At 37.8% G+C, this 26,958-nt stretch overlaps 1 protein-coding gene across 1 annotated transcript; it reads right to left on the bottom strand.

Moving 5' to 3' along the window:
* Positions 1–1,095: 1,095 nt before the first annotated feature.
* Positions 1,096–25,821, bottom strand: LOC139152751 (endoplasmic reticulum mannosyl-oligosaccharide 1,2-alpha-mannosidase-like). The gene is made up of 12 exons (XM_070726075.1): positions 25,623–25,821; positions 19,220–19,462; positions 18,578–18,697; positions 18,169–18,211; positions 17,461–17,646; positions 15,958–16,106; positions 15,108–15,296; positions 11,065–11,252; positions 10,040–10,163; positions 6,268–6,462; positions 2,991–5,781; positions 1,096–2,802 (listed from the first exon to the last, which is right to left on the bottom strand). Exons 1-11 carry the CDS (start codon positions 25,722–25,724, stop codon positions 5,443–5,445), a joined length of 1,878 nt encoding a protein of 625 aa, XP_070582176.1. The 5' UTR covers positions 25,725–25,821; the 3' UTR covers positions 1,096–2,802; positions 2,991–5,442.
* Between the last annotated feature and the right edge of the window lie 1,137 nt (positions 25,822–26,958).

Genomic DNA, 26,958 nt, shown 5'->3' with positions numbered 1-26,958 from the left:
TGTTGCCCTCCTGCCTGATCTTATGTATAAGTATGTTTCACTATCATAAGCATCATATGATCCAAACTCTTCTTCAACTACTTCATAGTCAGAGCTATCTCTGTTACTCCCGATATGCAGTGACAGTGACACTGCCCATAGGCAATAGCAGGGCATTAGCGTATTAGCTTTAATAATTTTGACATTTTTGTTCAGTTTATATAACTGCATTCTTGTTCTCCTCCTTACAGCATGTTGAACTGTCCAGTATTCAGCTTGCCAACACAGCCTGTATGTGTACTGTGCATTTGTATCATTGACAAATGACTTTCAGTCTGGACTCTAATTCAATTATCACCAATAGTGTTTTCATATACAGGCTTTGTTGACAAACTGAATATTGTGTGTTTCAGCATGCTGAAGGGAGATAGCAAGAAACTGTCTTTCATACATTGTACAGAAATATTGAAACAATTATCAATATTGAATACTTGCAACTTCAGCCTACTTGTTGTTTTTCTTATGAAAATTCAATGGCATCATAGACAGTAGACGCAGGAGGTATTCATATATTTTTAAAAATTTTTGAAATAAAAGTCATGAAAAGTGAAAAATGGTTCTAGATTTTGTTTTATTATTACAAACATTAGAACCATTAGATGACATAAAAATGTTATTAATTTTTCATTGAATCTACCAAACAGTGGAATCTGAAAATGTCAAAAATAATAGGGTACCAAAATATTTTCGGGCCCCCCTATACGCAGAGCAAAACTTTCAAGTCCCCCAACTACCCCCAGAATTTTCAAGACCCCTGAATTTCTCCTCCCCTTTTTCACTATACGTGGATGTATGCAAATTTGCACTGATCAAGCCATTTCCACCAGTTATATGCAATTTTGCAATTATAATCTAAAAGAGCATACAATTCTTTGCATCTACTGTGTAGCATACAATTCTTTGCATCTACTGTGTCAAGTCTTAAATTTCACAAAAGAAGAAAGATGATTCTACTGTGAAATATTAAAATGAGGTTCAGCTTTTAATTGCATAGCCTTTGTCCAATGGGGAATTTTAAAAATATACAGCATCTCAAATAGTACATTGCACAGAATGTATATTTGGTATTCTTTATTTACAAAGACAACACAGTTTACAGAAATTTGTCGATGTTCATCACCTCAATAACCCTACACACAAGCAAAATGGGAGAAAAACAAAAACACCCGAGTCAATCACACAGGAGATTCACACTTTGATTAAAAAATGCCCAAAGAGTTATCAAATATTTGGTTTGTATTTCCATCACTGGCTCCATCAATCACTATTGATACAATTCTGATTATAGTATATTGCAATTAATTTTATCCTGAACACCTCCATTTGGCACACTTTGGAAAAATCTTTTTGTCCCTAGTATCAATCACTTTGAAAACAACGATTTAAAATTCTTTCATTTTGACAGCACACACTTTTCTGACGCATTGCAATGAACTTTGACCCCTGAACTTGAAGTGGTTAGTCTTGACTGATATCAATATATGTACAGAAAAAGGGGAGCTTAACCTACAAAAAAAAAACTTGACAGCACATCAGAGTAATGTTGAGGACAAGGCCAAATTCACCACTTGACAAGAATGTCAAATAAACTCAAAAATACACGCAACCCATCACTTCCAAATTTTGAGTTGATCAGGCCTCTGTAAGAGAAGCAATTGGCACGAAAACACAAGTATTTCACCATCGAACGCCAGGGCTAATAATTACTGGTGAAATTAGTCCACTTGGAGGAAGAGTTCCAGGGTTACTCAAACATGAAATAGTCCAACCTTCCAAGTCTGACTTTTCAACTTGCACCCTGATACATATGAAGGGCAAGGACTGAAAGCTTGAATAATTTGGTACAAAGACAAGATATGAATGGAAACTTTGTGGAGAAGTATTACGGTACACTGTATATCAAATTTTGTCGTGCATTTCAGCCTGTCAAAATTGCAAAAATGTAAACATCACACAGATGATGAAGTCAACTTGGGTGCAGCTCATGTAGGAGTAGTAGCAAGATTATGATCAAACTTGGAATGAAAGAAATTTTGTTCACTGTATTTACAGCAGATACACACAGATTTTCACTTCGACAGCCATGCAAAAATAATATGCTCCAAATAGTGTATACAGTACTGTAATATTCCGGATGATGAGATTCTTTACTCAAATAAAGATACAAGCAAATTTGCAATGACTAAACAACTTCAAGAGGAACCCATGTGTACCAGTGTTATACTGTTAGATTTTACTCGGTCTATGGTCAGACAATGAGGGCGCTATTCTGCTGGCCCTTTGGACATCAATACGTATACCTTGCAGTATGAATGCTACACTGAATATTACAAATAATAATCATCAATAGCACCATAGGCATTATTTTGAATGGTAGTATCTCAGACACTCCAAGGACCTGGGATAAGATTTTCCACACGAGTTTGGGATAAGCAGCTTGTACAAAACAAAATATCGCTAATGAGTACGTTTATACACAGTGTGGGACCATTTCTGTGAGCGTGGGATCGATTTTTCCCACACTGTTGATCTCAAATAGTTAGCGATGGTCTGTGAAATACGCACATCAATCTCAAACTTTATACTGCATGACATGGCTGTTATTGAAATATCCTGAACTCACAAATTATTAACTAAGACGCAAACATGTACTTCTTCAAAGGCATTCTTCAGTGCTTGCTAAAGCATCTATGTGCTAAAAATGTGTCCTGAATACAATGGAATATCTTTAAAACCGTCCAACAGAACACTATAATTGTACAACTTAAAGGTATACTGTCACCTGTACCAATTTTGCCACAGTTACCATGGAAAGAGAAAATCTAACCAATCACAGATTTTAAGCGGGTGGTCGCTTTTTAAAATCAGCGCCCTCGCATGGACATTTTGAATACCAAGGAACGCCACTTTGACCTTATATGGACATATTTAGATTACAGTTGACTGTATACCTTTAAGGTAACCTGTCATCATTTGTAGCAGTTGTCACAACTGACCCTGTGTCCCTGTGAAAAAGTATAAATTTCCCTTCAAAAAAGTATAACTGGTGGTACATCCTTCACTGTTCACAAGAAAGCTTTAAGTGGAAAGTCATATAAATATTGTTTTAAGTTTGTTTACTACAGAGGACATTTCACACAAACACACACACACATGTACTTGGCCTGTTCTCAGAATAGAAAGGCATAGTTCTGACAAATATAAATAAATTTTAGTTGTAAAGAGACAATGGTGTTCATCTAAATGTTTCTGGAATCCTGATACAAGCAGACATAAAGACTTGGACAATTGTAACAGAGGTTGGGGCATTTCTCACACCTTCTGGGTTGTTGTTCTATATTTCATCAACTCTTCATTTAAAAAAGTACTCAATCAAAACTGGCATAAAAGAAACTTTACCTGACAAGAGACAACACTTGGTGTATTGAAATGTTTTGAGTATGCAAGTTAGAACACACACAATTGCACTAACAATAAAATATACCTAAGAGACTGTGACACGGCCCGTAATTTGAAGGATTGAAATTACTTTTCTGCAGTCATTTGATTTATTTTGTCATGTAAACATGTCATTGTGTTAGTGCAAGGTCGTAACTAACAATTAGACAACAATCACTTCTCCTGAAAATGATCTGAAATGACTTGTTACACTCACTTAAATTCAATTACAGTAAAATCTGTGTGTATAACAATTATGCAATATTTATAAGAACGTGTTTTTCATTCAGATTGTAATTTCCAGTATAAAAAAAATTGACTTTTCCTGGCACACTCGTTCAATTCTGAAGTTTGCAGTTATGACATTACTGCACTGACGCGACAACGCACTGTATCAGGACAGTTGTCAATCTGGATACTTAATATCCTAACACTCTCTCCTACCTCCCCCCTGACCTGATTGGGACTATGGTTATGGAAATTATTGAGAACGTAAAATTTTCAGTTGGTACGGTAACTGCTATACAGTGTATATGTGTGCATGTCGCAGCATGTACAGATTTACAATATATCTCTTGAAAATTTCTCTGCTGGATGTGAATGTAAATTGTTCGCCATGTAAAGTCTCTATTTGCAATTGTTTTATCACTTGTACAAACACCTCAAAAAGAAAGTTCAATTGGCTTTTTGTTTCCATTCTGATGGATTTCTCTACTGTGTGAAGTAATACAAACCCCACTGGGTTCTATGACGGTGCTTCTGTAAGTTGGCATGTTGAATTCATATCCATAAACAAAAGCCTTCCTGCGAAGAGCTTGGTCTCTCTTTATTCTATGAATCCTGTGACTGATGACATCATGTGAGGATTTACCCCTGTGCAGAATACAAATGGTTAAAACCTAGGTACTCAATTATTGTAGTTTAAAAATAAATGTCTGTCCAGACATAATTGAACCGTTTAAACCCCACCCCGCCCCACCCCATTTTCACTCTGTAGAAGTCCAAGACTGTCGAGGAAACAACCGGATTGGACCAAACCATAGTGGTTAAAGGGTTAAACTGTAAACAAGATCACACTCTGTTTTCCGGGCAAAATACTGTGTATCAAACTACGATTTAGACCAGGATCAGTATTTCATACACAGAACAAAATACTGAAAAACCTGTCAAAAGAAATGGTCACTAGGGCTTTAACCAATTGAATTCTTGCTTTCATTAACGGTTTTCCTCTGCATCACTCAAAATCTCTCCAAGTAAATGCACAACGACAAGCTGCCTTATTTATGGGGTACTGGGGTGCTGTTGTCCCATTATGACTGGTACACGTTGACCACTCTTGCAGTACTTGATAGCAATGACAAACCCCCTTGTCCATTTGCTCCATAGCTCCATTTCAGTGTTGTTGGTACCTTGGTTCCAAAGATACCCTGGCTCGGCACATTCTAAGCCATTGTAAATTCAAAGACTTCCTACAAACTTTTCAGCCGTTCTGTCTGAGTACTTTGAGGTCCAATAACCCATATCTCAGGAGTAATTCTACAGTCAACACACTATGATAGGCTCCATCTGCAATCAACACACTATGGTGGACGCCATTGAGGTGGGTTCCATCTGCAGTCAACACACTGTGGTGGGCTCCATCTGCAATCAACACACTATGGTAGGCTCCATCTGCAGTTAGCACACTGTAGTTGGCTCCAAATTTACAAAATTATATGCACAATAATTGATATTTCAATGATTTTTAAAAATCATATGGTAAATCAGTGTCAGGAGCCTGTTCAATTTTCCACAAGGCCCAAAGAGTATGTCAGAGTTTTAGGACTTTCCACTATTTCAACAGGTTTACACTCTGTGATATCTGTTATAAATTGCTTCCTGTTACAAGGGTGCACAACCCACATTTTCTCTAGACTGAAGTGAAAAGTATGTTTGTAATCCTTGAGAACTGAATCCCCAATGTCCCTATTTTGTCCTTTCTCGAATAGGCAAAGGATGACCCTCAGTATTGAAAACATATTTATCCAACGACAGCAAGTCCAAATCATCGCTGAATAATAAATAAAAGTATTTGAGAGTTTCTCCCAGGAAAAAACTCTCCATCTTGTCTTTAAAGCCAGGATGGTTTACATTTTTAACATTGTCAATTGATGAGTAGCCGCCACCTTCAATCTTGGTGTACCGTTCAAAGGCTTGAAATATACTCCATCCCCACTCTCTGTATCTATTGTCAAGGGTCACTCTGTACAGGTAGAAGAGACTTTCGATGGTTTCTGGTCTCAGCAAATTGTGAGTGTCTGCAGACTGTTTAGAATAACAGGAAAATAGTATATAAGGAATGGCTTGTGACAGTTTGAGGAAATGTTAATACAAGGTCTTGATGACAATCAACACTACATAATGAACTACAACCCCCCCACCAAATCAATTGTAAATGCTATTGTTTGAGCGAAAAGATCAGGAACCCTGAATAAATGTCAGTAGCTTTGAGCGTACCAAAATTTTCAGGATATACAATACACAAAAGCTAGTTGAAAATTAAGCACCATTGTTGTCAAATTGAAAATCCAGCTGATGATACAACAGCCCTTACACCTGTCTCTATGCACAAAGGCCAACTCATCCTATTAACAAAGAGAACATGTATCAAAAATACAGTTGATGATATTACACCCTTTACGCCTGTTACTATACACAAAGGTCCACTCAACTATTGAAAACAAAGGGAACATTTCTATATTATGTCAAGAGATGTACTAGATGTGCCAACAATTATGGAAAGCCTCTTACCTTTACAGTTATATCTTCCCGACCATGTGTCATGGTGTTGAAATACACAATTTCTGGACTTAGAAAAGTTGGCATGCTTGCATACATCTGGTAGCATGTGTAGAGGAGTGATTCTGAAAGCTCTAGATGTGATTCACTAAGTCCATTCACATATCCTAATGCCAGTGTTCCTGGCAAAAAGCACACCAGATGATCCTGATAGAATACAAAAGACATAATCCTATAAGCACAGGTATTGCTAATAGTCTCTATTTGAAACTTTATCTTGTTTGCTCCTGGCAAAAAGCACACCAGATAATCCCGATTGAGTAAGAATGACATGCCATTGACAAACTATACCACAGGCGACCCAATAAGTTCTGAGTTTTTCACACTGTTTTCTCTATCATTTTCTCTTCTTTCTTCATGCTCTGAATGATCGGAATAAATAAAATAAATGGTTTATATAACCTAACCTAGCCTCTGTGACTCTTTATTTATTTTACACTCCATTACAAGGACATATATCTCTCATACACACATGCTGTAATTATTAGTCAATACAACTAATTATGCTAATCCGTGGACTTATCAGGGATTTTACGGGTTGGTCAACATCGCGAAAGATAGGAATGGTTACTAAAACGGGAAGGTAAGAAGCTCTCCTGAAATGTGTCCAGAAATTACCAAATTGCGGCCAGTCATGACCATTTATCCACAATCTACTGCAGCCAATGTATTTCGATGGCCGAGGAGAGTCAGCTACTCTAATTTCAAACGTTTAAATGGTCGCGAACAGTGCAAACCCTGCCAGTGCCTTGCCTGCAGTTCATGGCATGAGGACGTCCGTAAAGCAGGAAGTCGGAAGTTGAAACCTTTGACCTTTACGTTGTTTATATGTGGGCAAACTTGTAAACATATTTCCCAGGGACAAGCCTGATTTTGACTAGGGTCAAAGTTCGTGTACGTGGTTAAGCGTGGTTCTCTCAATCGGGTGGTGTTGCTAAGGTTTTGTCTGCCCACCGGCACCGTCCGTGGGTGCAGGGACGGTGGTCTGCCTTATAATAATTTTGCTGTATTTTTTCTCACAAACATTGGAAATTCGTTTAAGTTTTAAGAAACATGAATTTTTATATGAGGAATATTCTAGCTCGTATCCTCGAATTAAATCAGCCGATTTTCTTTGATACAGTTTTTTATATTGTTTGGAGAACTCTTTGGGGCGGCGTCAGATAACAAGTGGAATGAGACAACAACATTTCGTCCATGTAAGGAAATCATATAGCAAGTACTTCTTACGCTGGTCCAACTCTACGTAAACGAAATATTATGATATCAAAGATGTTTTCCATGATAGTTTACAAGGTTTCTTGTCTAAATTCGCGGAAATAATCAAGAATATCTAAAAAATACTACACGTAAATTATGACCTCATTTTGTATGTGTAGAGGTGTTTACCGTTCCGAACGTATGTTCTACACGTACGCGACGTATGGTTATCACTGATCAGCTGATGATGGAACGTAACGTGTAACTAAACTTCTCCATAACGATATGTTACCGGCAGACATGGAGATAATAGCGAGTGAATAGAAATGACGGTGACTGGGTTAAAAAATTCACAGTGCTGGTAAAACTTCTCACAGGCTTCTTAACATAGTGGCCGACATCATCAGTGATGTCAGTTTGTGTTTCGATGTTGCGAGGTCACCGCTGACGTGACTTTAGTGACGGGCTGCACTGAGCCTCGTCAATCGCTTGTACGCCAGAAAAAGAACGGTCTGCGAGTAGTCATGTCGGAAAAAGCTGGAAAAACGGCGATAGTTTGGTGATTTTTGAGCGGATTTCTGGTAGTGGTAGGCCCCTAATAACCATGTTGTCAATGAGTGTTGGCAATTTGGTGGAAAATTTTCGAAATATCGACAAACAAAGTTGCGACAAGCGTGCTGTCGGGCAGAACATGGACGTTCCCATGGCTGTGTTGGTTACGTTAAAGTCAAAAAATCCTGTCCGAAAACACAACAGCTATATGGACCCACAGCTAACCTAACAGTACAAACGAAGTTTTATAGCCCGTGCGCCGCTTCTTTCGGGAATTTTGTGCACTAACAGCATAAGGCGCGATTGAAAATCGATGAATTCCTTAGACTAGTAGCGGACCAAACTAGCTCCATGTAGCGACCAACTCTCTTTTAAGTTTTATTAGGCGAAAAAAGTAACCGGCGAGATTAACTCTTTGACGCCGTAGTGTCATTCTAGTCATGAACTTGGTTGAAAACAACCGACTTTGACGTCAAAGGCCTGTTACTGGTACGTACTTTGAGACAGAAAATAAAGATATGTTACCGGTAGACATGGAGTTAATAGCGAGTGCAGAGAAATGAAGTTGACTGGTTTAAAAAATTCACAGTGCTGGCCAAATTCTCCAGTGCGTGCTGCTGCTAATGTGTCACCATTTTGCCTTGAATCACAACGCGGTTTGTAAATACTTGGTATATACACTCCCAGAAAACGACGACGTGAAACATACATCTATATAATTTGTTGAAAAACTCATTAAACGGCCACTCCGGTGATCTTTTTCTGCTTGGACGGTCGATACTTTCTGGGTGGCATTTGTTACATGGAGCAGGACCATGTCTGCTTAGTTATGTTAGAATTTGGCGCTTGGCAACGAAAAGCATGCGCGTTTCCAGCGTTCCTTTCGATCTAACTTCCCGTTTATTTTTGAATAATGAGCAGTGTTTGTTTGCACATATCATGAATATATAAGCGTCCACTAGGTTTACGGACGTCCTCGGGACATGTTTCCCAAGATCTTCATACCTTCTCCTTTTTCATTAACATCACTATCTTTCCGATGTTGACCAACCTCTGATAAGTCCACGGATTAGCATAATTAGTTGTGTTGACTAATAATTACAGCATGTGTGTATGAGAGATATACGTCCTTGTAATGGAGTGTAAAATAAGTCACAGAGGCTAGGTTAGGTTATATAACCATTTATTTTATTTATTCCGATCATTCAGAGCATGAAGAAAGAAGAGAAAATGATAGAGAAAACAGTGTGAAAAACCCAGAACTTATTGGGTCGCCTATGACTATACCCGGTTGCAAAGAAAGAGACAGGTAACTCTTACTCAACAAAATATGAGTCATGTACCAGTATATCACAAGTTTCTTGATTTATTTCACAGGTGTAATTTTGTTCATCTCTAAACAAGTGTTTGTAAACACACTTCACCTCATTTTGCACTTACTGTATCTCTCTCTTAAAAACTCAACACTCTTGTAAAATCATAGACCCTAAAAAAAGAGGGACTGGCAGCTGTGGCAAACATCAAAGAAATATACCTCTTGCTGTGTACACAGTGAGCTATAATCCCTAAGCTAGTTATGGTCTAAAAATAACATCATGTGAGAGTGCGGTATCACTGGTAATGAGAAGGAAGAGGGGCAGTGGAGACAGCCATCTTCAAACATCCTGTCTGAGCGTGTCATATCCACACACTGACTCGTTAGGCTTGGTCCTAGTCTGACACAGCCATGCACAGAAAGTAAGTCAGCTGTCCCATCCAAGCTGGCCAAGGTGATAATGATAATTCAATTTTCAGATTAATGTAACCCACTCACTTAAACAAAAAGACTTCAGTTGCTAGTCCCTCTTTATTTAAGTCTATGATAAAATATATTGAACATGTATTTCACAGTTCTACATGGTTATCTTCAAGCCAGCTTGAATAAAGCCTATCTACAAACCAAATGCATATTTGACTAAATGGTCCTACTCACCATTTTAGGACTGATGTTATTACCACTCACAAGTTCTCCAACATACGTCAAGCCTGATGGCACAGATTCCCTCACCAAGTGTTTTCTAACTCCTTCAATGGCATTGACATACTCATCCTTGAGTCTGCGTGACAGTATTAAATGAAATGTATGGTATTAACTGCATCACGTAACTGTACTTGTCTGTATGGGTATTGTCTGACAGTACGTGTTTTGATTTAGTTCCTAACTCAAGTTTCTGGTTTATCTGTACCCAAAATCACAGTAAGGTCCAGAAACACCGCTAATCAATCTAATGTACTTCACACAGGCTCTGGAAAATTCAATAAACTATTTGAATTGCAGACAGGTAGCTACATTTGGAGTGTTATTTACAAGTTGGAAACATACCTACACACAAGATGAGAAATAGGAACTTGTTAACAGTAGATTATATGGGAAAGCAGTGATTACTAATGCCTGAGAATAGCGTAGAAAAAATTTATTGAACATACAGTAGTGTTGAATTTTGATGTTTCATTTCTTTTGTTCTACAAAAGAAGTGTGTAATTTCTCTACCTCAAATATACTGGAATAGGAAGCGTTTGCTTTGCCAACACTTCAAACTGTGTGCAATATGCAATGTGATCTTCAACAAATGAATTCTAAACTGAAACTCAGTTGTAATCAATAACAACAGATGTTACACATATACAGGCTGTGTTGACAAGTTAAACACGATGCTTTTTAATATGATTTTAGGAGTAGAACGAGACACTGTATGCACAAACAGAACAAAATCTCTTGAAAACACATCAAAACTTACAGCTATTGGAGCTTTAACTCCACAAGGATTTCTTAGTAGACTAAAGAGCCTATAGATATTCCTCTTCCCAGATATGTCCTGTACCATACTAAATCGGATTTTTCACTGCAGATTTTTAACCAGGAGGATTTCACTGTAGCTCATCTCTTCCACCTCCCTTGATGATGAGCAAAACAGCAAAATTTGAATATATTCTATTCTGCAATCTGATAACACCTACCTTAGTTCACTCTGTCCAGTCTGAACCCACTGCTTCAACAGGTATTCATAGTAGCTGTCACCACGGGCACCTAACGTGATGGTTGATCCCTGACGGAATTGCCCGGTGTTTGCATTTATGAATATTGGTACCAAATGGTCTTTCTTTGGCAATGTCAGTAAATGGTCCATCACTGTATCAACAGCAGTCTGTAAGACAAAGTAACAGTGGTAATTATAACCTTGAAGCAATTCACAGTAAACTGTTGTTTATTCATGAGATATGATATTCTGAATTATATTACAATACTAGTATATCGATGGCGCAAATTCGTCAATCTGATTGGTCTAAAAGTGAAAATAATTGTGCTATATTCACAATATAGCATAGTTGGCACACGTCTGAGCACTTGGCAAGAGCAAAAATCCTTTTTCGATGTTCAAAGGCAGAATTTTGATAAACTGTTATGATATACAGTCAAACCTGTCATAGTGGCCACCCTTACAGAGCGGTCACCTCTCTATAGTGGTCACTTTGTGGCAGTCCCGTGGCATTTTACATGTTAAAGGCCCTCTACAGAACAGCCACCTCTCTTATGTGGTCAGTGGTCACATGGAATTGCTCCATTTTGGTACAAAACCTGTATATAATGGTCAATATATCTGACTCTCAATGACCTCTATCAAAAAATGCTCAGACTGGCAAGCACGAAATAAGTCTACTTTTACAGATTTTACATTCTGCATTACAAGCTTTCAGAAACTAAATAGCTGTTCTATTTTTTTAACAGATTTATGTTATGGAATTTTATAATTGCTTTTATCTTTCCCTAAACAAGTCATCGTTGATGACACAGTCCCCGCTTGTCCATTTTGTTATAATCTTTGGTGTCTAGGTAGCTGTAGTCTAGGTAGCTGTGGAATGACATTGATGCAACGGGTGCATCAGGCCTGTGACTTGCATAATAAAGTAATCTGAGGAACGTTCAATAAATGACTCATCTCTGCCGGTAATGACCACTCAAGGAACTTTTGATTACATCACACATAACGATGCCCTTACTGCCTCCAGTGTCGTGATTGGCACATACTATACACATGGTTTGGTGGAATTTTCGAAATGGTATGGGATCGGGTATGTTGTTGTAATCAGCCATTTCGGATCATATAATGAAACAATTTAATGTGCACAAGAATGCAGCCATAGTACTTTATCTTCGTATCACGTTTGAACAAAATCAGTCCATCGAGGGACAGTGACCTATGTTTATGTTTCAAAGACATAAAAAAATCACACCAAAATTTAAATCAAATGGTTTATTGACCATATGGATCATAGCACAAAATTAGTAGACATGCATATGTATGCCATAGCACTTTATCTTTGTACCAAGTCTCGACAACATTGGGTAAAGAATATTTGCATATGATTAAGCCTCAAAGACATGAAAAAATCCAAAAATGACCATCTGACAGCGATATCGGAAAAAAATGACAATCTGGCAGCCATATTGGAACATGTCACGAAGTAAATTGACATGTGCGATCTTTGTGCCAAGTTTGGACAAAATGGGTGTAATGACCTTTGAATTATGATTCAAAGACATGCAAAATTCCAACAAAATGGCAGTTCTGCAGCCATATTGGACCCTATCCCAAGCTTAATTGATACATGCATATGTATGCCATAGTGCTCTGCCTTTGTGCCAAGTTTGAACCAAATCGGTTCAAGGATGTTTGAGTTATGGTTCAAAGACATGAAAAAATCGCAAAAAAATGGCCGCCTGTTGGCCATATTGTATCATATCACGAAATAAATTGGTGTTCATATGAAGGGCATAATGTTTTGCTTTTGTGCCAAATTTGAACAGAATCGGTTCAAGGATGTCTGAGTTATGGTTCAAAGACATAAAAAATCGCAACAAAATGCGCCTGCCTCACGCCATATTTGATCGTATCGCAATATAATTTGACATGCATATGTAGGACATAGTGTTATGCCTTTGTGTCAAGTTTGAACAGAATCGGTTCAAGGATCTTTGAGTTATGGTTCAAAGACACGAAAAATCGCACACAAAATGGCCGCCTCGTGGCCATATTGGATTGTATCACAAAATAATTTGACATGCATATGTAGGCCATAGTGTTATACCTTTGTGGCAAGTTTGAACAGAATCTGTTCAAGGATGTCTGAGTTATGGTCCAAAGACATGAAAAATTGCAACAAAATGGCCGCCACGCGCCCATATTGAAACATATCGCGAAATAATTTGACATGGATATGAAAGCCATAGTGTTATGCCTTTGTGCCATGTTTGAGCAGAATGTGCTCAAGGATGTCTGAGTTATGGTCCAAAGACTTGAAAAATCGCAACAAAATGGCCGCCACGCGCCCATATTGAAACATATCGCGAATTAATTTGACATGGATATGAAAGCCATAATGTTATGCCTTTGTGCCCAGTTTGAGCAGAATGTGCTCAAGGATGTCTGAGTTATGGTCCAAAGACATGAAAAATCGCAATAAAATGGCCGCCTCGCGCCCATATTGGATCGTATCACAAAATAAATCGACGTGCATCTGTAGGTCATAGTGCTATGCCTTTGTGCCAAGTTTGAACAAAATCAGTTGAGCAGTGTCTGAGAAACTGTTGATGACGGACGGACGGACGGACGGACGGACGGACGGACGGACGGACACACGGACGGGACCCAATCTATAAGTCCCCGCCGGACTTCGTCCGCGGGGACTAATTAACCACTTAGCGCACCACCTGCACAGAAAGTAATGCCACACCCACCCTCTATAGAAAGGCCACCTCCATATAGTGGTCACTTTTTCTTGGTCCCTTGAGTGACCACTATACACAGGTTTGACTATAATAGCAATAAATCACCTCAGCAATGGGTATACCAATCGGTTTTGACCAGTTCACTTCAAATATGCACTGAATATCGCTTGTGCATATACGGTATGTCATGAACTGGTCCAAAACCTCATGGTATACAATTGCTGGGTGTGGTTTATTGCTTAAATGTGTGAGTAAAGGTAAGAGAAACATGGTATCTAGAAGTGCACTTGAAAGATCAAAAGTTTTCAAACCCATTTTCAGTAAAGTTCATTTTGATAAGAATTCACTATTTTTACACATAATGATGAAACTAATGTGGTTTTCATAGCTTGTGAAGTCTTGAGATACATTCTTCAAAAACATTTGTGTGATGCTGGGTTAAATATTATCAGTAAAAACGAATGTCTCTGGTAGTACAGAGACACCTGTCTCTATCTCCTTCAAACGCTCATTACTTTACTTTTGTCCAGAAACCAAATGGTTGACCTAGACTGTACTTCTTTATGTAGAAGACAAATGGTTGAAACACGGAATCCAGATTAAGTCGACCTACATGTATTCAAGCACAATAAAATCATTTATTATACACCTGCGTCTGAAACCTATGGAGTTTCGTCGTACAGTAAGTTTTGGTATCATAAGACGCGGAGTCTAATAACTTTGATGCAAAGTACAATAACTTTAGGTGTTATTGGACGCTATTTGACCTTTGACCTCAAAACACCTTTACGTCAACACGAGGAAAAGAAGAGAATATTTAACATTTTTTACAAAAATATATACTTCTTAACATTCAGTACTTCACAAAGTAAATCATGGTCAGTCCAAAACCGGTGAATTTGAGTGAAATTATGCTGCTGACGTAAAATTTCTACCACGTGCACTGCGCAGCGCGGGTTGAAATTTCGTTCTGTGCGCTTAGCGGACGCGCTGAACGCGTTCCCAGTCTGCTCGCGATCGCTCAGTGCAGTGCGCGAGAAGCATCCAAAAAAACGCCTAAATTTCGACTTTTTTCAGGTAAAATTGGACTAAAAAGGTGTATAATAATAAGGTTATTCCCAAAATACCGGGATTTATGTCCTCGTACATCGTACGCTACGGTATTGTCCTCGACGCTACGCGTCTCGGACAATACCTCCGCTGCACGATGTACTTGGACATAAATCCCGGTATTTTGGGAATAACCTTATAAAATCACAATTCCTTGACCTACTTTGTATTTTGGGTCACCAGTGGTAAAGGTCAAATCTCTGAATTCCAACTGTATGGTGCTGACTTCAGACACTGTACTGTCAGGCCCCCATTTAGGAGCATGGGCTCGGTGAGTTTTCAAATTGACATCTGAGTAAGGTACTTTCGAGTTGCTGTTGAAACACGGTAACAATGCATCACCAAGTTTGACCTAGTGATAAAATAAAACACAATGTAATGTTTTGGAGTGTTTGCTCTCTTTTCAGACATGAATATTCCATGTGCACTCAACATCTTACATATAGGATGCAGTTGACTGGATCAGGTGTAGCACATAACTCAGGTAACCCTTGGGCCACACCATTTCTGGTTGAAAAATTACTGGCTAATTCATGATGCATGACCTGACTTTAAGTATAATAACACAAGTTTACATGAAGGAAAGCAACTATAATACAACTTTATCAAGAGAATTTTAATTTTGTCTGTCTGTAGCATAAGGGCATAAGATGCTATCTGGCAAGAAAGATAATATGGCAAAAGTTACGATCAGTCACTGGAAAAAACTTGCTCTTGGGATACTGTTACAAAGAAATTCTAAATCCCACTTGAAAGTCATATTTCCTTAATTCTAGATCTGTGAGTAACAAAACATGACAACTAGGGAATACATGACAACTAGGGAATACATGAGTATCAATAATGACCAACTTTACCATATACTTGTTTGCAGAGACAGAGTCCTTGGCAGATGTCAGTACTAGATTTATCTGTTACTCATCCTCATATTATCCAGCATGGATATTGGTTTAAACAATGCCACATGTATTTACACAGTAAAAATTCACTTCTATTTCTTTAAAAATACATACCGCTTTCTCCAGAAAGACATTATCTCCGCTTAAGTGAAAGGTACTCAACAAACCACCAAGGACACGAATGGTTGTCTCAAAAAGATTAACATCTACATTTGGATTAACATCCATCTTGTTAGCCACCCAGTCTCTTGCTTCTTGGAACTCTGCATCCAAAGAGACAAGAATTTATTATTACCCTAGTTTGTGCATGGCATTCAATTCTTTCAATTCCCAATAGACTAGTGTATTATTATCATTTTACAATCTGAAAGAAAAATGGGTTCCAAATATGCTAAACCTGCTTCAAGTGAAGATTAGATTGCTCTACGAAGTAGGGAATGCACGTATGCTAAATCGGCATGGCTACTACAAACTGAATACTTTAAACTGGACGAATTTTTTGTTCACCAAAGTCTACACAATATCAACATGAAGTGACAAGTATGACAGTCCATTGAAAGCAAGCATTTGCTTTGCTGATTTTTAACAAGCAGAAGTGATACTTTACCCTTTACTGATCAACAGCATGTACATGGCTGTTCATTGGTATTTGCCTAAAATGACTCCTACCATCAAATGACTTTGGTAAAATCCACACTGAATTCAACGTTTTGGACTAGACTGAATACAGGGTAATGGAGAGTAGAGGCCACTACATCAGTGTCCCATGTGGGCTTCAAGTTCAAAACAATCTTTTCTTTCACATTACTTAGATAATACAATATTTTTAAAGATGTCATGCACTAGTTTCATGACCTGAATGTTCTTAAAGTATTATTATATACCAGTATATTGATGGTGAAAATAAGTGATCTAATTGGTCACAACCTGAAAATAATCAGTGCTTTTCTCATGAAATTGCACAGTTGGACCACAAAAAAACTCTATGTTGGAGTAAAATCTGTTTTCTAATGCTTCAAGCAAAGATTGTAATTTACTATTATAGTGTAATAGCGGTAGCAATAAACTACCTAAGCAACAGGTATAACATCTGATTTGACCAGTTCACATTGCTCATGAAAACTGAGCTCCTTAACCTGAATTAATCTGACACACACACATAGTGTGTATCACACAATGTGTGTTCATTCTGTTCATCCTGCTTGTTTGAAAGCCTGAATTATTCTATAACATTGTTTTATTTTGCTTTGCTTTTCAACACACATATTATGTGTTACATGGTATCATTTTCATGTACTTGCTATTGTGCAAAAATTAACTGGAGGCAGAATAATTTGGTCAGTGGATCAATTTGAATGAATTGCTTACTCTCCTTTGCAAATGAAGTTTTTGGCAAGGTATTGTCAGAATGATGCAGCTTCTTCAAAGAAACGTTGTCAGTGTTTTAATACATTATGGAGAATAGTAAAACTGTCACTGAATTGTAGTACAACACTACAACTTTTTACTAATTTACACCTATTAAGGGAAATTTAGCAAAAGTTCTGAAACAGACAAGAAGTTGGATTTGGGAGTTGAAATGCATCAAGTGAGATAAGTTCAAAGTGAGATAGGTACCTTCATGAAGTCCCATGATGTACATAGTATCCAGTCCGTCCACTAGGGTCAGCCCAAGCCTAAACCATTCACTGTGTCTCTTTGAAACTGGTTTGAGTTCATCATGTCCCCAGGCATACTGTTTGTAACCTTTCCATGCGTGCTTGAATGCATTTACCACAGCTTGTTGTCTTTCATTCTGTGGACCTAGATAAATTATGAGGTAATGAATATTTAATCAGACAAACCTAGATGGATGAAATTCTATTTATGATAATAAAATTGTCACAAGAACTTTTTTTCTTGGCCTGCTTTGTTCCTGTCCACATTTCACTACTCAAGTCATCTTTCCAATTTACATTGCATCCCCCAATTTTTTCCCTGTCACTTGTCATTGTTTTTTTTGGGTCATTTTGTAAATCTTACGATAATCGTATTGTGTCCCCAACTTTTTTGTCTTCTTATATAGCCACACTAGCTGTATCTTTTTGCTTTATTTTCACTGAGATGGTTTGAAATCAAATACAAATTATGTAAGCACCCGAATTTAACAAAACCAAGTCCATCACTAAAAATTGAAACTTTGACTTTTCAAAGACAATATTACTTGATAATGTAAAATTACAAACATCTCTCCGCATGGTACATAAAATGCAAAAAGATACAGCTAACGGGCTTTAATAACTTGGAAAGGCCTGACAATTTATCATTGCTTCATTTTAAACTTACCGTATTTGGGCTTTACATCCTCCTCTTCTTCATACCTTTCATCCTTATTTCACATGCAAAATAAAGAGAAAAATGTCATTCTAATTTGTCATACAAATACAGCAAACTGTTTAACAATATTGAATGATATATACTTCTCACTGTTCTCAATGTCAATAACTCATGGTGAGAGTGCATTGGTAGATAACAGGTAGCCAGAAGTATTTAACTTGCTTTTTCTCATCTTTGAAAAGGACTCAGAAAAGGTAAAAATGCAGTTCTGGTGTCTGTACCATGACTTGTCTTTCACCTTTCATTCCACTTCACTTCACAGATTCATCCAAAGTGTACTGTTCAATTTAATTACTAATATGCAGAGAAACTATACACATTCATCAACTAGTGGTAGTAATCTAAACTGAAACCTTACTTCACCATTTTCAGCATTCTCTATATCTACTGGTGGCTTCTGCTGCATTTCCTGAACATTAGGATCACCATCACCCTTTCTCAAACCTGGTGGGCCTCTTTTCCCAGGTTTTCTTCTATCCTGTGAAAAAATTAAAGAATATCCCTAATTGTAGACTTTTTGATCTTTTGACCATTTGTTAATTGCTTGAATTTAACAAAGTCACATAGTTGTAACAGTTTTCCTCCAAAAAAGTATACGTTCACACTCTTGAAACTGTAAAACAAATCCTAGCAATGTCGCATACCAGTATTATCCACACACTGCTCACCAGTAATCTTCATTTCAGAGCTCATTCATGCGCCATCAAAATTTCACTGAATTCAGTTGTTTTGGTCTTAAATTTGCAATATATTGCGAATTGTCTTTGCCATGAGAAAATACTGCACAAGATGTAAGTACGTGTACAAGATACCACCATTGATTTCTCTTTTCTAAACGATCAACTCATGGTGGAATTTTCTTAGCATATATAAAATCTGAACCTCCTAGGGTTTATATCGGGAGATCATGAACACATTAAAAGAATGTAAATGAACTTGTATGTAGCAATTTTAGTTTGAATTCCTGAAAACAACCTTTCAAGAATGTATATAATCTCACCACAATTTCTTGAACTTGTTTGGCAGCTTTTTCTCTCAGGTCCTGTATATTTATGGGTTGATCAATCACTGCCTCACCGTCGTCATTTCCCGATATTTTGTTCCTTGAGAAGAATGCCTGCTCCCCCTCTAAATGCCTATGTTTTGCATAGATTCCGGGTAAAATGTAGAATCCGGAAAAAGCTCCAAGACTTAAAATCAGAAAAATAATACTTCTCTGCAGTCGCGAGAGTCTATTCCACATCTGAAAAGAGAGCCACAAGAATTGAACATGAATACATGTACATGTATATAGCTTAAAGCAAAACATATACCATGGTGTGAGAAAATTAGGTTCAAAACATTTTTGATAGAGACATTATTGAAATGAGGAGTGCACTTTATCAATTAAGAAATTTTGTGCAATACAAATTACAACTATTGATGAAATCATTACACATTTCATTTTCTAAAGCCCAAAAGAGGGTATGTACCAATAGATAGAAATATGGTAGTCATACAAAAATAACTGGATTGAAACTGGTGACCTCTATTTTAACAAAGCCTGTCAATATTGGTGAAAGTCTGTCCTGGGCACGCAATGAAAATACATGACTCAGCAGGCTGCTGCAATATGAAATTTGATAGGATCACATTTTAGGGTTGAATTTCTGAACCACTGTCACTTGTTGGCTGCAATTACGCTATGTGCCTACGTGGTCCACAGACGTGTATATACGCACGTCTTGAGCTCTGGGCCTATGCGGCCCATAGACTGTATATACATATATCTATGGGCCACTTAGGCACAGAGCAGAATTGCAGCCAACAAGTATTTGTGGTTGAAACACCCTATTAAATGATAGCATGAATGCTGCACAAATTTTGATAGTTTGGATCAAACAACAGAGTTGATACTGGGTAAAAACTGTAAATGGCCTTATAATTTCATGAACTATACGTGTTTACAGAACCTTAGACCCGGGACTAAAATTAAAATAATGTTGGACATGTTAAATAATCAAGAGTTGCCGGTCAAGGATAAGAAAGTGTTGTACCGGTATATCAATAGGTTATGGTTAATTACAGCATCAAGTCAGAGAGAGACAGAAATTAACCCAAAGCTAAACACTTACCAAGCACGTACGAGCATTCACACATGTATACAGAGATATAAACTTTGCTTTAACCCTTTCACCACCATGGTTTGACCCCAAACCCATTGTTAACAATGGTCATTGTGGACCTGTTCACAGGGAATTGGGGGTGAACAGGTTAAGATTGCATAATGCTACCTTACAAATGAAGCCCATATCTTGCCCAATTCATACGTCACCATAAGCTCAAGTTGGTTAAACCAGTGAGGCATAACAGGCCCCCTAGATCGCACCCTGAAAACATACACACTGTAAAATGATTTTACTGACTAAACCTGCTACAATGTATGTACTAGTACCTGAAAATACATTTGGTGGTTTTTAATGACTGAGTAGATGGGAAGTGATAGGTCTTGCAGGATAAGGATTAATATACATGTGTTGCCAAAACTAAAAAGAGTTTTCAATAACAGTTGTCTCATTACACTGAAATACTTTATTAAAGTTGTTAATAAAAAGTGTGCATTTCACCCTACATAACTTATTAGAAGTCACTGATTGCCTTTGAATCGGGACACTGAATATTGAGAACCCCTCAATCTTAGAATATGTTCATCATACACATATGCACACATGTACATACATGTATACATATATATATACATGTATATGCACAAACACACAAATATATATACGGTATATATATTTATCCCATGAACGGGCCCGTATCACCACATGTGTTACGTACACCAGCACAGATAAGAAATCCTTATAACACCTGTTGTACGTCATCAACCAGAACTTGTTTCCTTCACAAGTACATGTACTCTTCTCATACATGCACATTGTGATGCTAGCGAGCACAGAACGATCTGTTGTGATCGATGTTGTGCTCTAGTGATGTTTTTACGAAAAGTCGAGGCGATAAATTCAGACATGGAAACATAGAAGGCATGTCCAACAAATTTTGAGTAACTAAAGCTTTAGCCATTCCCAAAAATCGAATAGGGTATGCCCTCGATCATTTAATGGCTCAGTAACATCGTGGCTCCAGTCAAGTCGTACGGCTCAATGTGGCCACTTCATATCTGGCCATAAACCCGAAAGCTACACCTCAAGTTATGTAAGTTCAGGTGAATAAATACATGTAAGCTAGTACCCTATAATCTTCGGGAAAGCACCATAGAAAGCACAAACATTACGCCGTTCAATGAACAACTATAAATTTCCTTCACCACATTAAAACTCTGTAAATTCTCAATCAGAATCGATTCTGCAGCAGAGGGCTGTAAGCAAAGACATAAATGTAAACTGTCGAGCTGTAGCCTGAACTCTACAGTGCAGCGCTGTGGATGTATGATCGTAAGTTGACTCGGACAACAGAGTTTCTGTCAAGTAAGAAACTTTGGAGGAATCTTCGGGCGAGATATGTGTCACTACAAACATAAAGCCCCGTAAGATGTAACATTGACAACCGAGATCAGGATTGACGAGTTGACACCGGCAGAGACCAGTGAAGGCAGTGTTATGCCCACAAGTGTACACTCTGTTTGTTATTGAAGGGAATCTTTCTTACTCGCCAAGGTCGTAAACTTGTGATATTTTTAAAAGCTACAGTATCTCCAAGAATGAGAATTACTGTTTCAATAGTGACATTGCATTTACTGGATAAAGGTATTTGTAAATTTTGTAAATAACTCTGAATACTATGGCGAGCTGTCGCTAGCTGGTGAAAACTATGTCTGCCGATGGCAAACTTGCCTTGGCATCAGTACAGCACGACACAAAGATTGACACATTCATGTGACCAAATCTGCATGTCTGATTGGTGGAGATACCAGTCCATGTATCAAAATTTCAACTTGATGGGATTTAGGAATGAAAGTATACCGGTAAACATTTGCACATCTCCTGGGTGACGGGCTGCTTTACTTATTAAAAGAAAGTAATCCGCAGAAATAAAAACACCAATCGCGATAAAAATCATGCAATTTGTTGCAATAATTTCGATCCATCTACATCAAGAGAAAAACAAGAAGGCTATTCATGTGATAAATATATAATCCCATGGGATTATTTTTTTATATATATATATATATTATATATATATATATATATATATATACAGCGTTCTCACCAGGCCGTGATTCCGCGACATTCTCGCGTATTTTTCTGTTTTGTCGCGGATTTCTTGGGCGTGCGCGCCAATAGTGGCGCGCCTTTGAAATTATAAACTTTCGTGATGCCAGCCGTATGGCGCGGCCGGCCGTATCATACAGCCAATACTTCTCACCATGGACGTAAACGAGTAATTACACTTCCTGGTTGAAACCGAGGCAATCTAGAGGCAATACCCGTCAGAGGGCGTACTTAAGCCACAGTCACTTGTGATTTGATACATGATGGCCGATGTGTGGATGCATTATCATAACGTATACCAAACAGCGGCCGTCGTGTATTGAACCACACGAGACTGTGGTAGTCTAACGCACTGGACGTGGTGCGGTGTTCGCCTTGCATGCATACCGGTACATGTCCACGGAATTCGCGGAAGCTGGAGGCGTCATGGGCACGATAAATATTTTCATAGGCTACGACAACGATAATCGAACTACGAAAACACAAGAATGTAAAGCTTGTATATCCCTAAGGAATTACATGAACATTTTTCGAAAACAACGAACTCGAAGCTGGTAGCATTATACTGTGAGTTCCGCATGGCAACCAAGGTCTTGACGGGAACGACGTTATAGTGTTCGTGCCGTTGAGATTCAGTGAATTTTTGTTCTCGAAAAATAACGCAACTTTGTCTGAGATAATTTTTAGGTCTTTGCTATGTTTGGAATCATGTATAAACTTCGCGGGAGATACGTGTTGTGTGATGTTATCAGGCATTTGCTCCGTTCCTCGCCCACGTGACCTAGTACCTACGACTGGAAAGGATCGACAACTGGCCCACTGCCGATTGATGATATTATTCCAAAAGTAGTTCCGAGGTTTAAATGTGGAATAGTTGGAGGAAAGTTCTCTTATTATGCAAACAATTATCAATTCTTGGCTTGCGCATGTGATAAGTATATTATTCCAGGCGAACTTATACGTGAGAACATGGCGTCTTTTTTCCATGCTTCAATCAATTGACAAAATTTGTAGCCTTGGCTGGCGACCAAAATTTCACGTCAAAAGTTGATGATTGTTTACAAACATCATAGGGATATGTTCCTGATCTAAATAAATGCTGACTTGGCCTATTCCTTCTGCTGATTGTGAAAGGGGGTTTAGTGTGCGAAAAAAAAGTAACTCATGACAGGAATCAACTGGAGCTGAACGACTGGACACTCCAGCAACTACTGTTATTGTAGAGGGCCCCGAAATGGACTTTCACACTGGAAAGAACGAAAGTCCCATAGACTTTTCATTAAAAGGCACTGATATTAATATCAGTTGATATTTTCACCGAATGTTCACAAAAAAGTTGTTAAGTGTATGAGTTGTTGAGTCCTTTATTTTTCCATGCATAGAATAAGGTTCGTATTTGCAGTTTGACTTTTTAACATATTTATATATTGTTCTCACAAAAATCATCCGTTGTCCCGCTTTTTTTTGTCAGCGGGACAAAATGTCCCACAAAATTTTTTTTCTGGTGAGAACACTGTATATATATATATATAATATATATATATATATATATTAATATATATATATATTAATTATCAAGTACAAAGTAAAAATATCTGTTACTTAAGTTTCATGTATCCTGCAATCTTCAGACAGAAGTGAGGATTCTTAGCTCTATACTCATATGTTTGGGATATATATATACATATATATATATATATATATATATATATATATATATATATATATATATATATATATATATATATATATATATATATATATATATATATATATATATATACTATGGCGAGCTGTATCTAGCGTGGTGAATACATCTATACAGACACACACCCCTTACGATATATTCAATTTTGTGTACACACACATGACAGAAATGAAACCTTTCAATTCTGATATAAATATATATAAATATATATGTATATATATGATATATATATATATATATATATATATATATATATATATATATATATATATATATATATATATATATATATATATATATATATATATATATATATATATATATATATATATATATATATATATATATATATATATATATAATATATATATATAATATATATATATATGAGGAGAGAGAGAGAAAGCAACTGAAACCTTCAATGTGTGTGACATATTACTTTAGGTGGGTCATCTTAACCATACCAAGCCCTTTCCAACATAAAAGAACACAAATGTGGTAAGGCTAGCCCTTCAAGTGTGGGGAGAGTGTCTGGGTTTGGCCATGCCACCTCCCAGCTAACTTGGGAAGCAGCGTAGCTAGCCATAGCTGGACACTCTCGCCATACTCATAGGCTAGCAGTAAAACACACATCAGGTACACTAAGCCATGAATCTGCTATTTTTATCCTCTGTTATTGTTTAATTTAATGCATGATGCTTATTTTTTATTCAGCTTTTATGTCCCACCACCAGTCTAGCCCTTCAAGTGTGGGAGAGTGTCCGGGTTTGGCCATGCCACCTCCCAGCTAACTTGGGAAGCAGCGTAGCTAGCCATAGCTGGACACTCTCGCCATACTCATAGGCTAGCGGTAAAACACACATCAGGTACACCAAGCCATGAATCTGCTATTTTTATCCTCTGTTATTGTTTAATTTAATGCATGATGCTTATTTTGTATTTCAGCTTTCATGTACCACCACCAGTCTACATTTCCTACCAATGTGTGGGTAAACAATAAAGCATGAAGAACAAATAATAATATCGATACTTTTTTGTATGCCTTGACGACATGGTGAGACATTATGTTTATCAGGACACTCTCATATACACTCGAACGTTCCTTGGAAATTCGGGAAAAGAGCACAGTGTTGATATTTTACACCATTCAATTGAATGTAAAGTTCGATTTATCATGAGGGCGTTGTATGATTGCGGCACTTTATTGACACGCATGAGGCTAACCCTACTATTCAACGTGTCCAATGAGCATCTACCACGACTTCCCCATATGTTTTGAACACTGACAGGGCACACGTATTGGTGTGTAACGTTGGCAATACTTCAATACTCACAGTTAGGGCAAAGTGTTCCCTACGTTAAAACCACCCATAGTAGTTGTTGAGAAGAGTTGTCCAGTCGCTGCAATGCAGACGACAACCCGACGCTACAGCCGGAAACTTCTAAAAATTCGTACACAAAAACAGATACACACGACTTACCCTTCGACATGACTGCCGCCGTAGCCCTTTGCTGTTGTTGTACTGTCGGTCATCAGCTACCGTGAAAGAAATAAAGTCCCGCTTCTGAAATTGATTGTACATTTTAACAAATTTGTTCTACCCCGAAAACCCCTCATTCACATCGTTGCCTACACCCCTACACCATTCGCCGTTGCAAGTACGCTGTCACCGATATACACCTAACCGGAAGTTATATCTCTACGCTATATTGATAATGAAGTCCCAAAAGCGAATGCTGTGACCGTGCTCTGATGCTTATGGTCTTCAAAATTATTGCATACAGACGGAGTTTATACATCTCATAGAGCGACATGTGGAAAAGAGCACTTCACGTTCCCATTGAAAATAGTGGTATGGAATCAAGCTTTCATGAGCGGACGAATACACAATTATAATACGGAGTACACAAATAGCACGACGAACAAGGTGTAATCCTGAGTTGGGGAAACCACAGTCCGTGGGGAAACTATATTAATTCAAGTTATAACACAATGAAAAGAAAATAAAAAAAACGCGATACGATTTCAGTAAAGGAAGAAATATAAGTAAGTGTACAGAAAAGATAAATACAAATAGTAATTTCACAATTATGTTTTTTCCTGAAATTGAAAATATCACATCATAGTCTCGCTTGTGAGTCAGCCTTTTTCGCACTGGTAGAATAAAAAAGATATAGGGCCTAAATTCCCGTAAACGTATATGCCATATACCTTTAACGGCAGGGGATCCAGAAGAGAAATACAGTATCTGATTGACTTTTTGCGTCCCCCCCCCCCTCCACATTACCAAATTTTTTCAAATTTTTCAAATTTTTCACTGTCCCCCGCTGTTTGGAAGAAATTTTTTCCCCCTCCTCTCGCATCGAAAATTTTGAGAAATTTATGTGTGCAATGGTGCAATCTGAGAGGTGTTTCAATTTATTTCCCCCTTCTTCCTCTCCACAATTTGAGCAACCCCTTTGAAGTTTTCAATTTTTTGAGTGACCCCCTCACATTCCTGCGACCCCCAGGCCGTAAATAATGACAGCTCCCTTCTTGGTATGATTTTCATGGAGAGAAAAGTTGCATGCAGGTCCCTTATGGTACGTTGTAATTGTAAAGGCCCCCCTTGAACACCCTGGTTTATTTCATGCCCTCTCCCCATTTTCTCTTCCCCGGGCCCCCTTCCGTTATGAGCGTTCCCTAAACTGACGACAGTGTTGATGCCATCATGGATGATCCTTTGCTGAGAGAGGAAAAGACGGTCTGCGTTGATAGTTAAGATACAAAACATAATAATATTTTATATGATTAGCCTATTATCATTGCTACTCTAT

The sequence above is a fragment of the Ptychodera flava genome, chromosome 16, assembly GCF_041260155.1.
Source record: "Ptychodera flava strain L36383 chromosome 16, AS_Pfla_20210202, whole genome shotgun sequence".
Classification (NCBI taxonomy): Eukaryota; Metazoa; Hemichordata; class Enteropneusta; family Ptychoderidae; genus Ptychodera; species Ptychodera flava.
This window is presented reverse-complemented; position numbering and strand designations above follow the sequence as displayed.

Bases quoted from the DNA above. Each gene is read 5' to 3' on its own strand.
- LOC139152751 (XM_070726075.1), bottom strand. From the start codon at position 25,724: ATGTACAATCAATTTCAGAAGCGGGACTTTATTTCTTTCACGGTAGCT. The intron at 18,698-19,219 runs GTGAGATTATAT...ATTTTTTCACAG, and splicing joins AACAAGTTCAAGAAATTGTG to GATAGAAGAAAACCTGGGAA. The intron at 5,782-6,267 runs GTAAGAGGCTTT...TATTCTAAACAG, and splicing joins GGGAAGATATAACTGTAAAG to TCTGCAGACACTCACAATTT.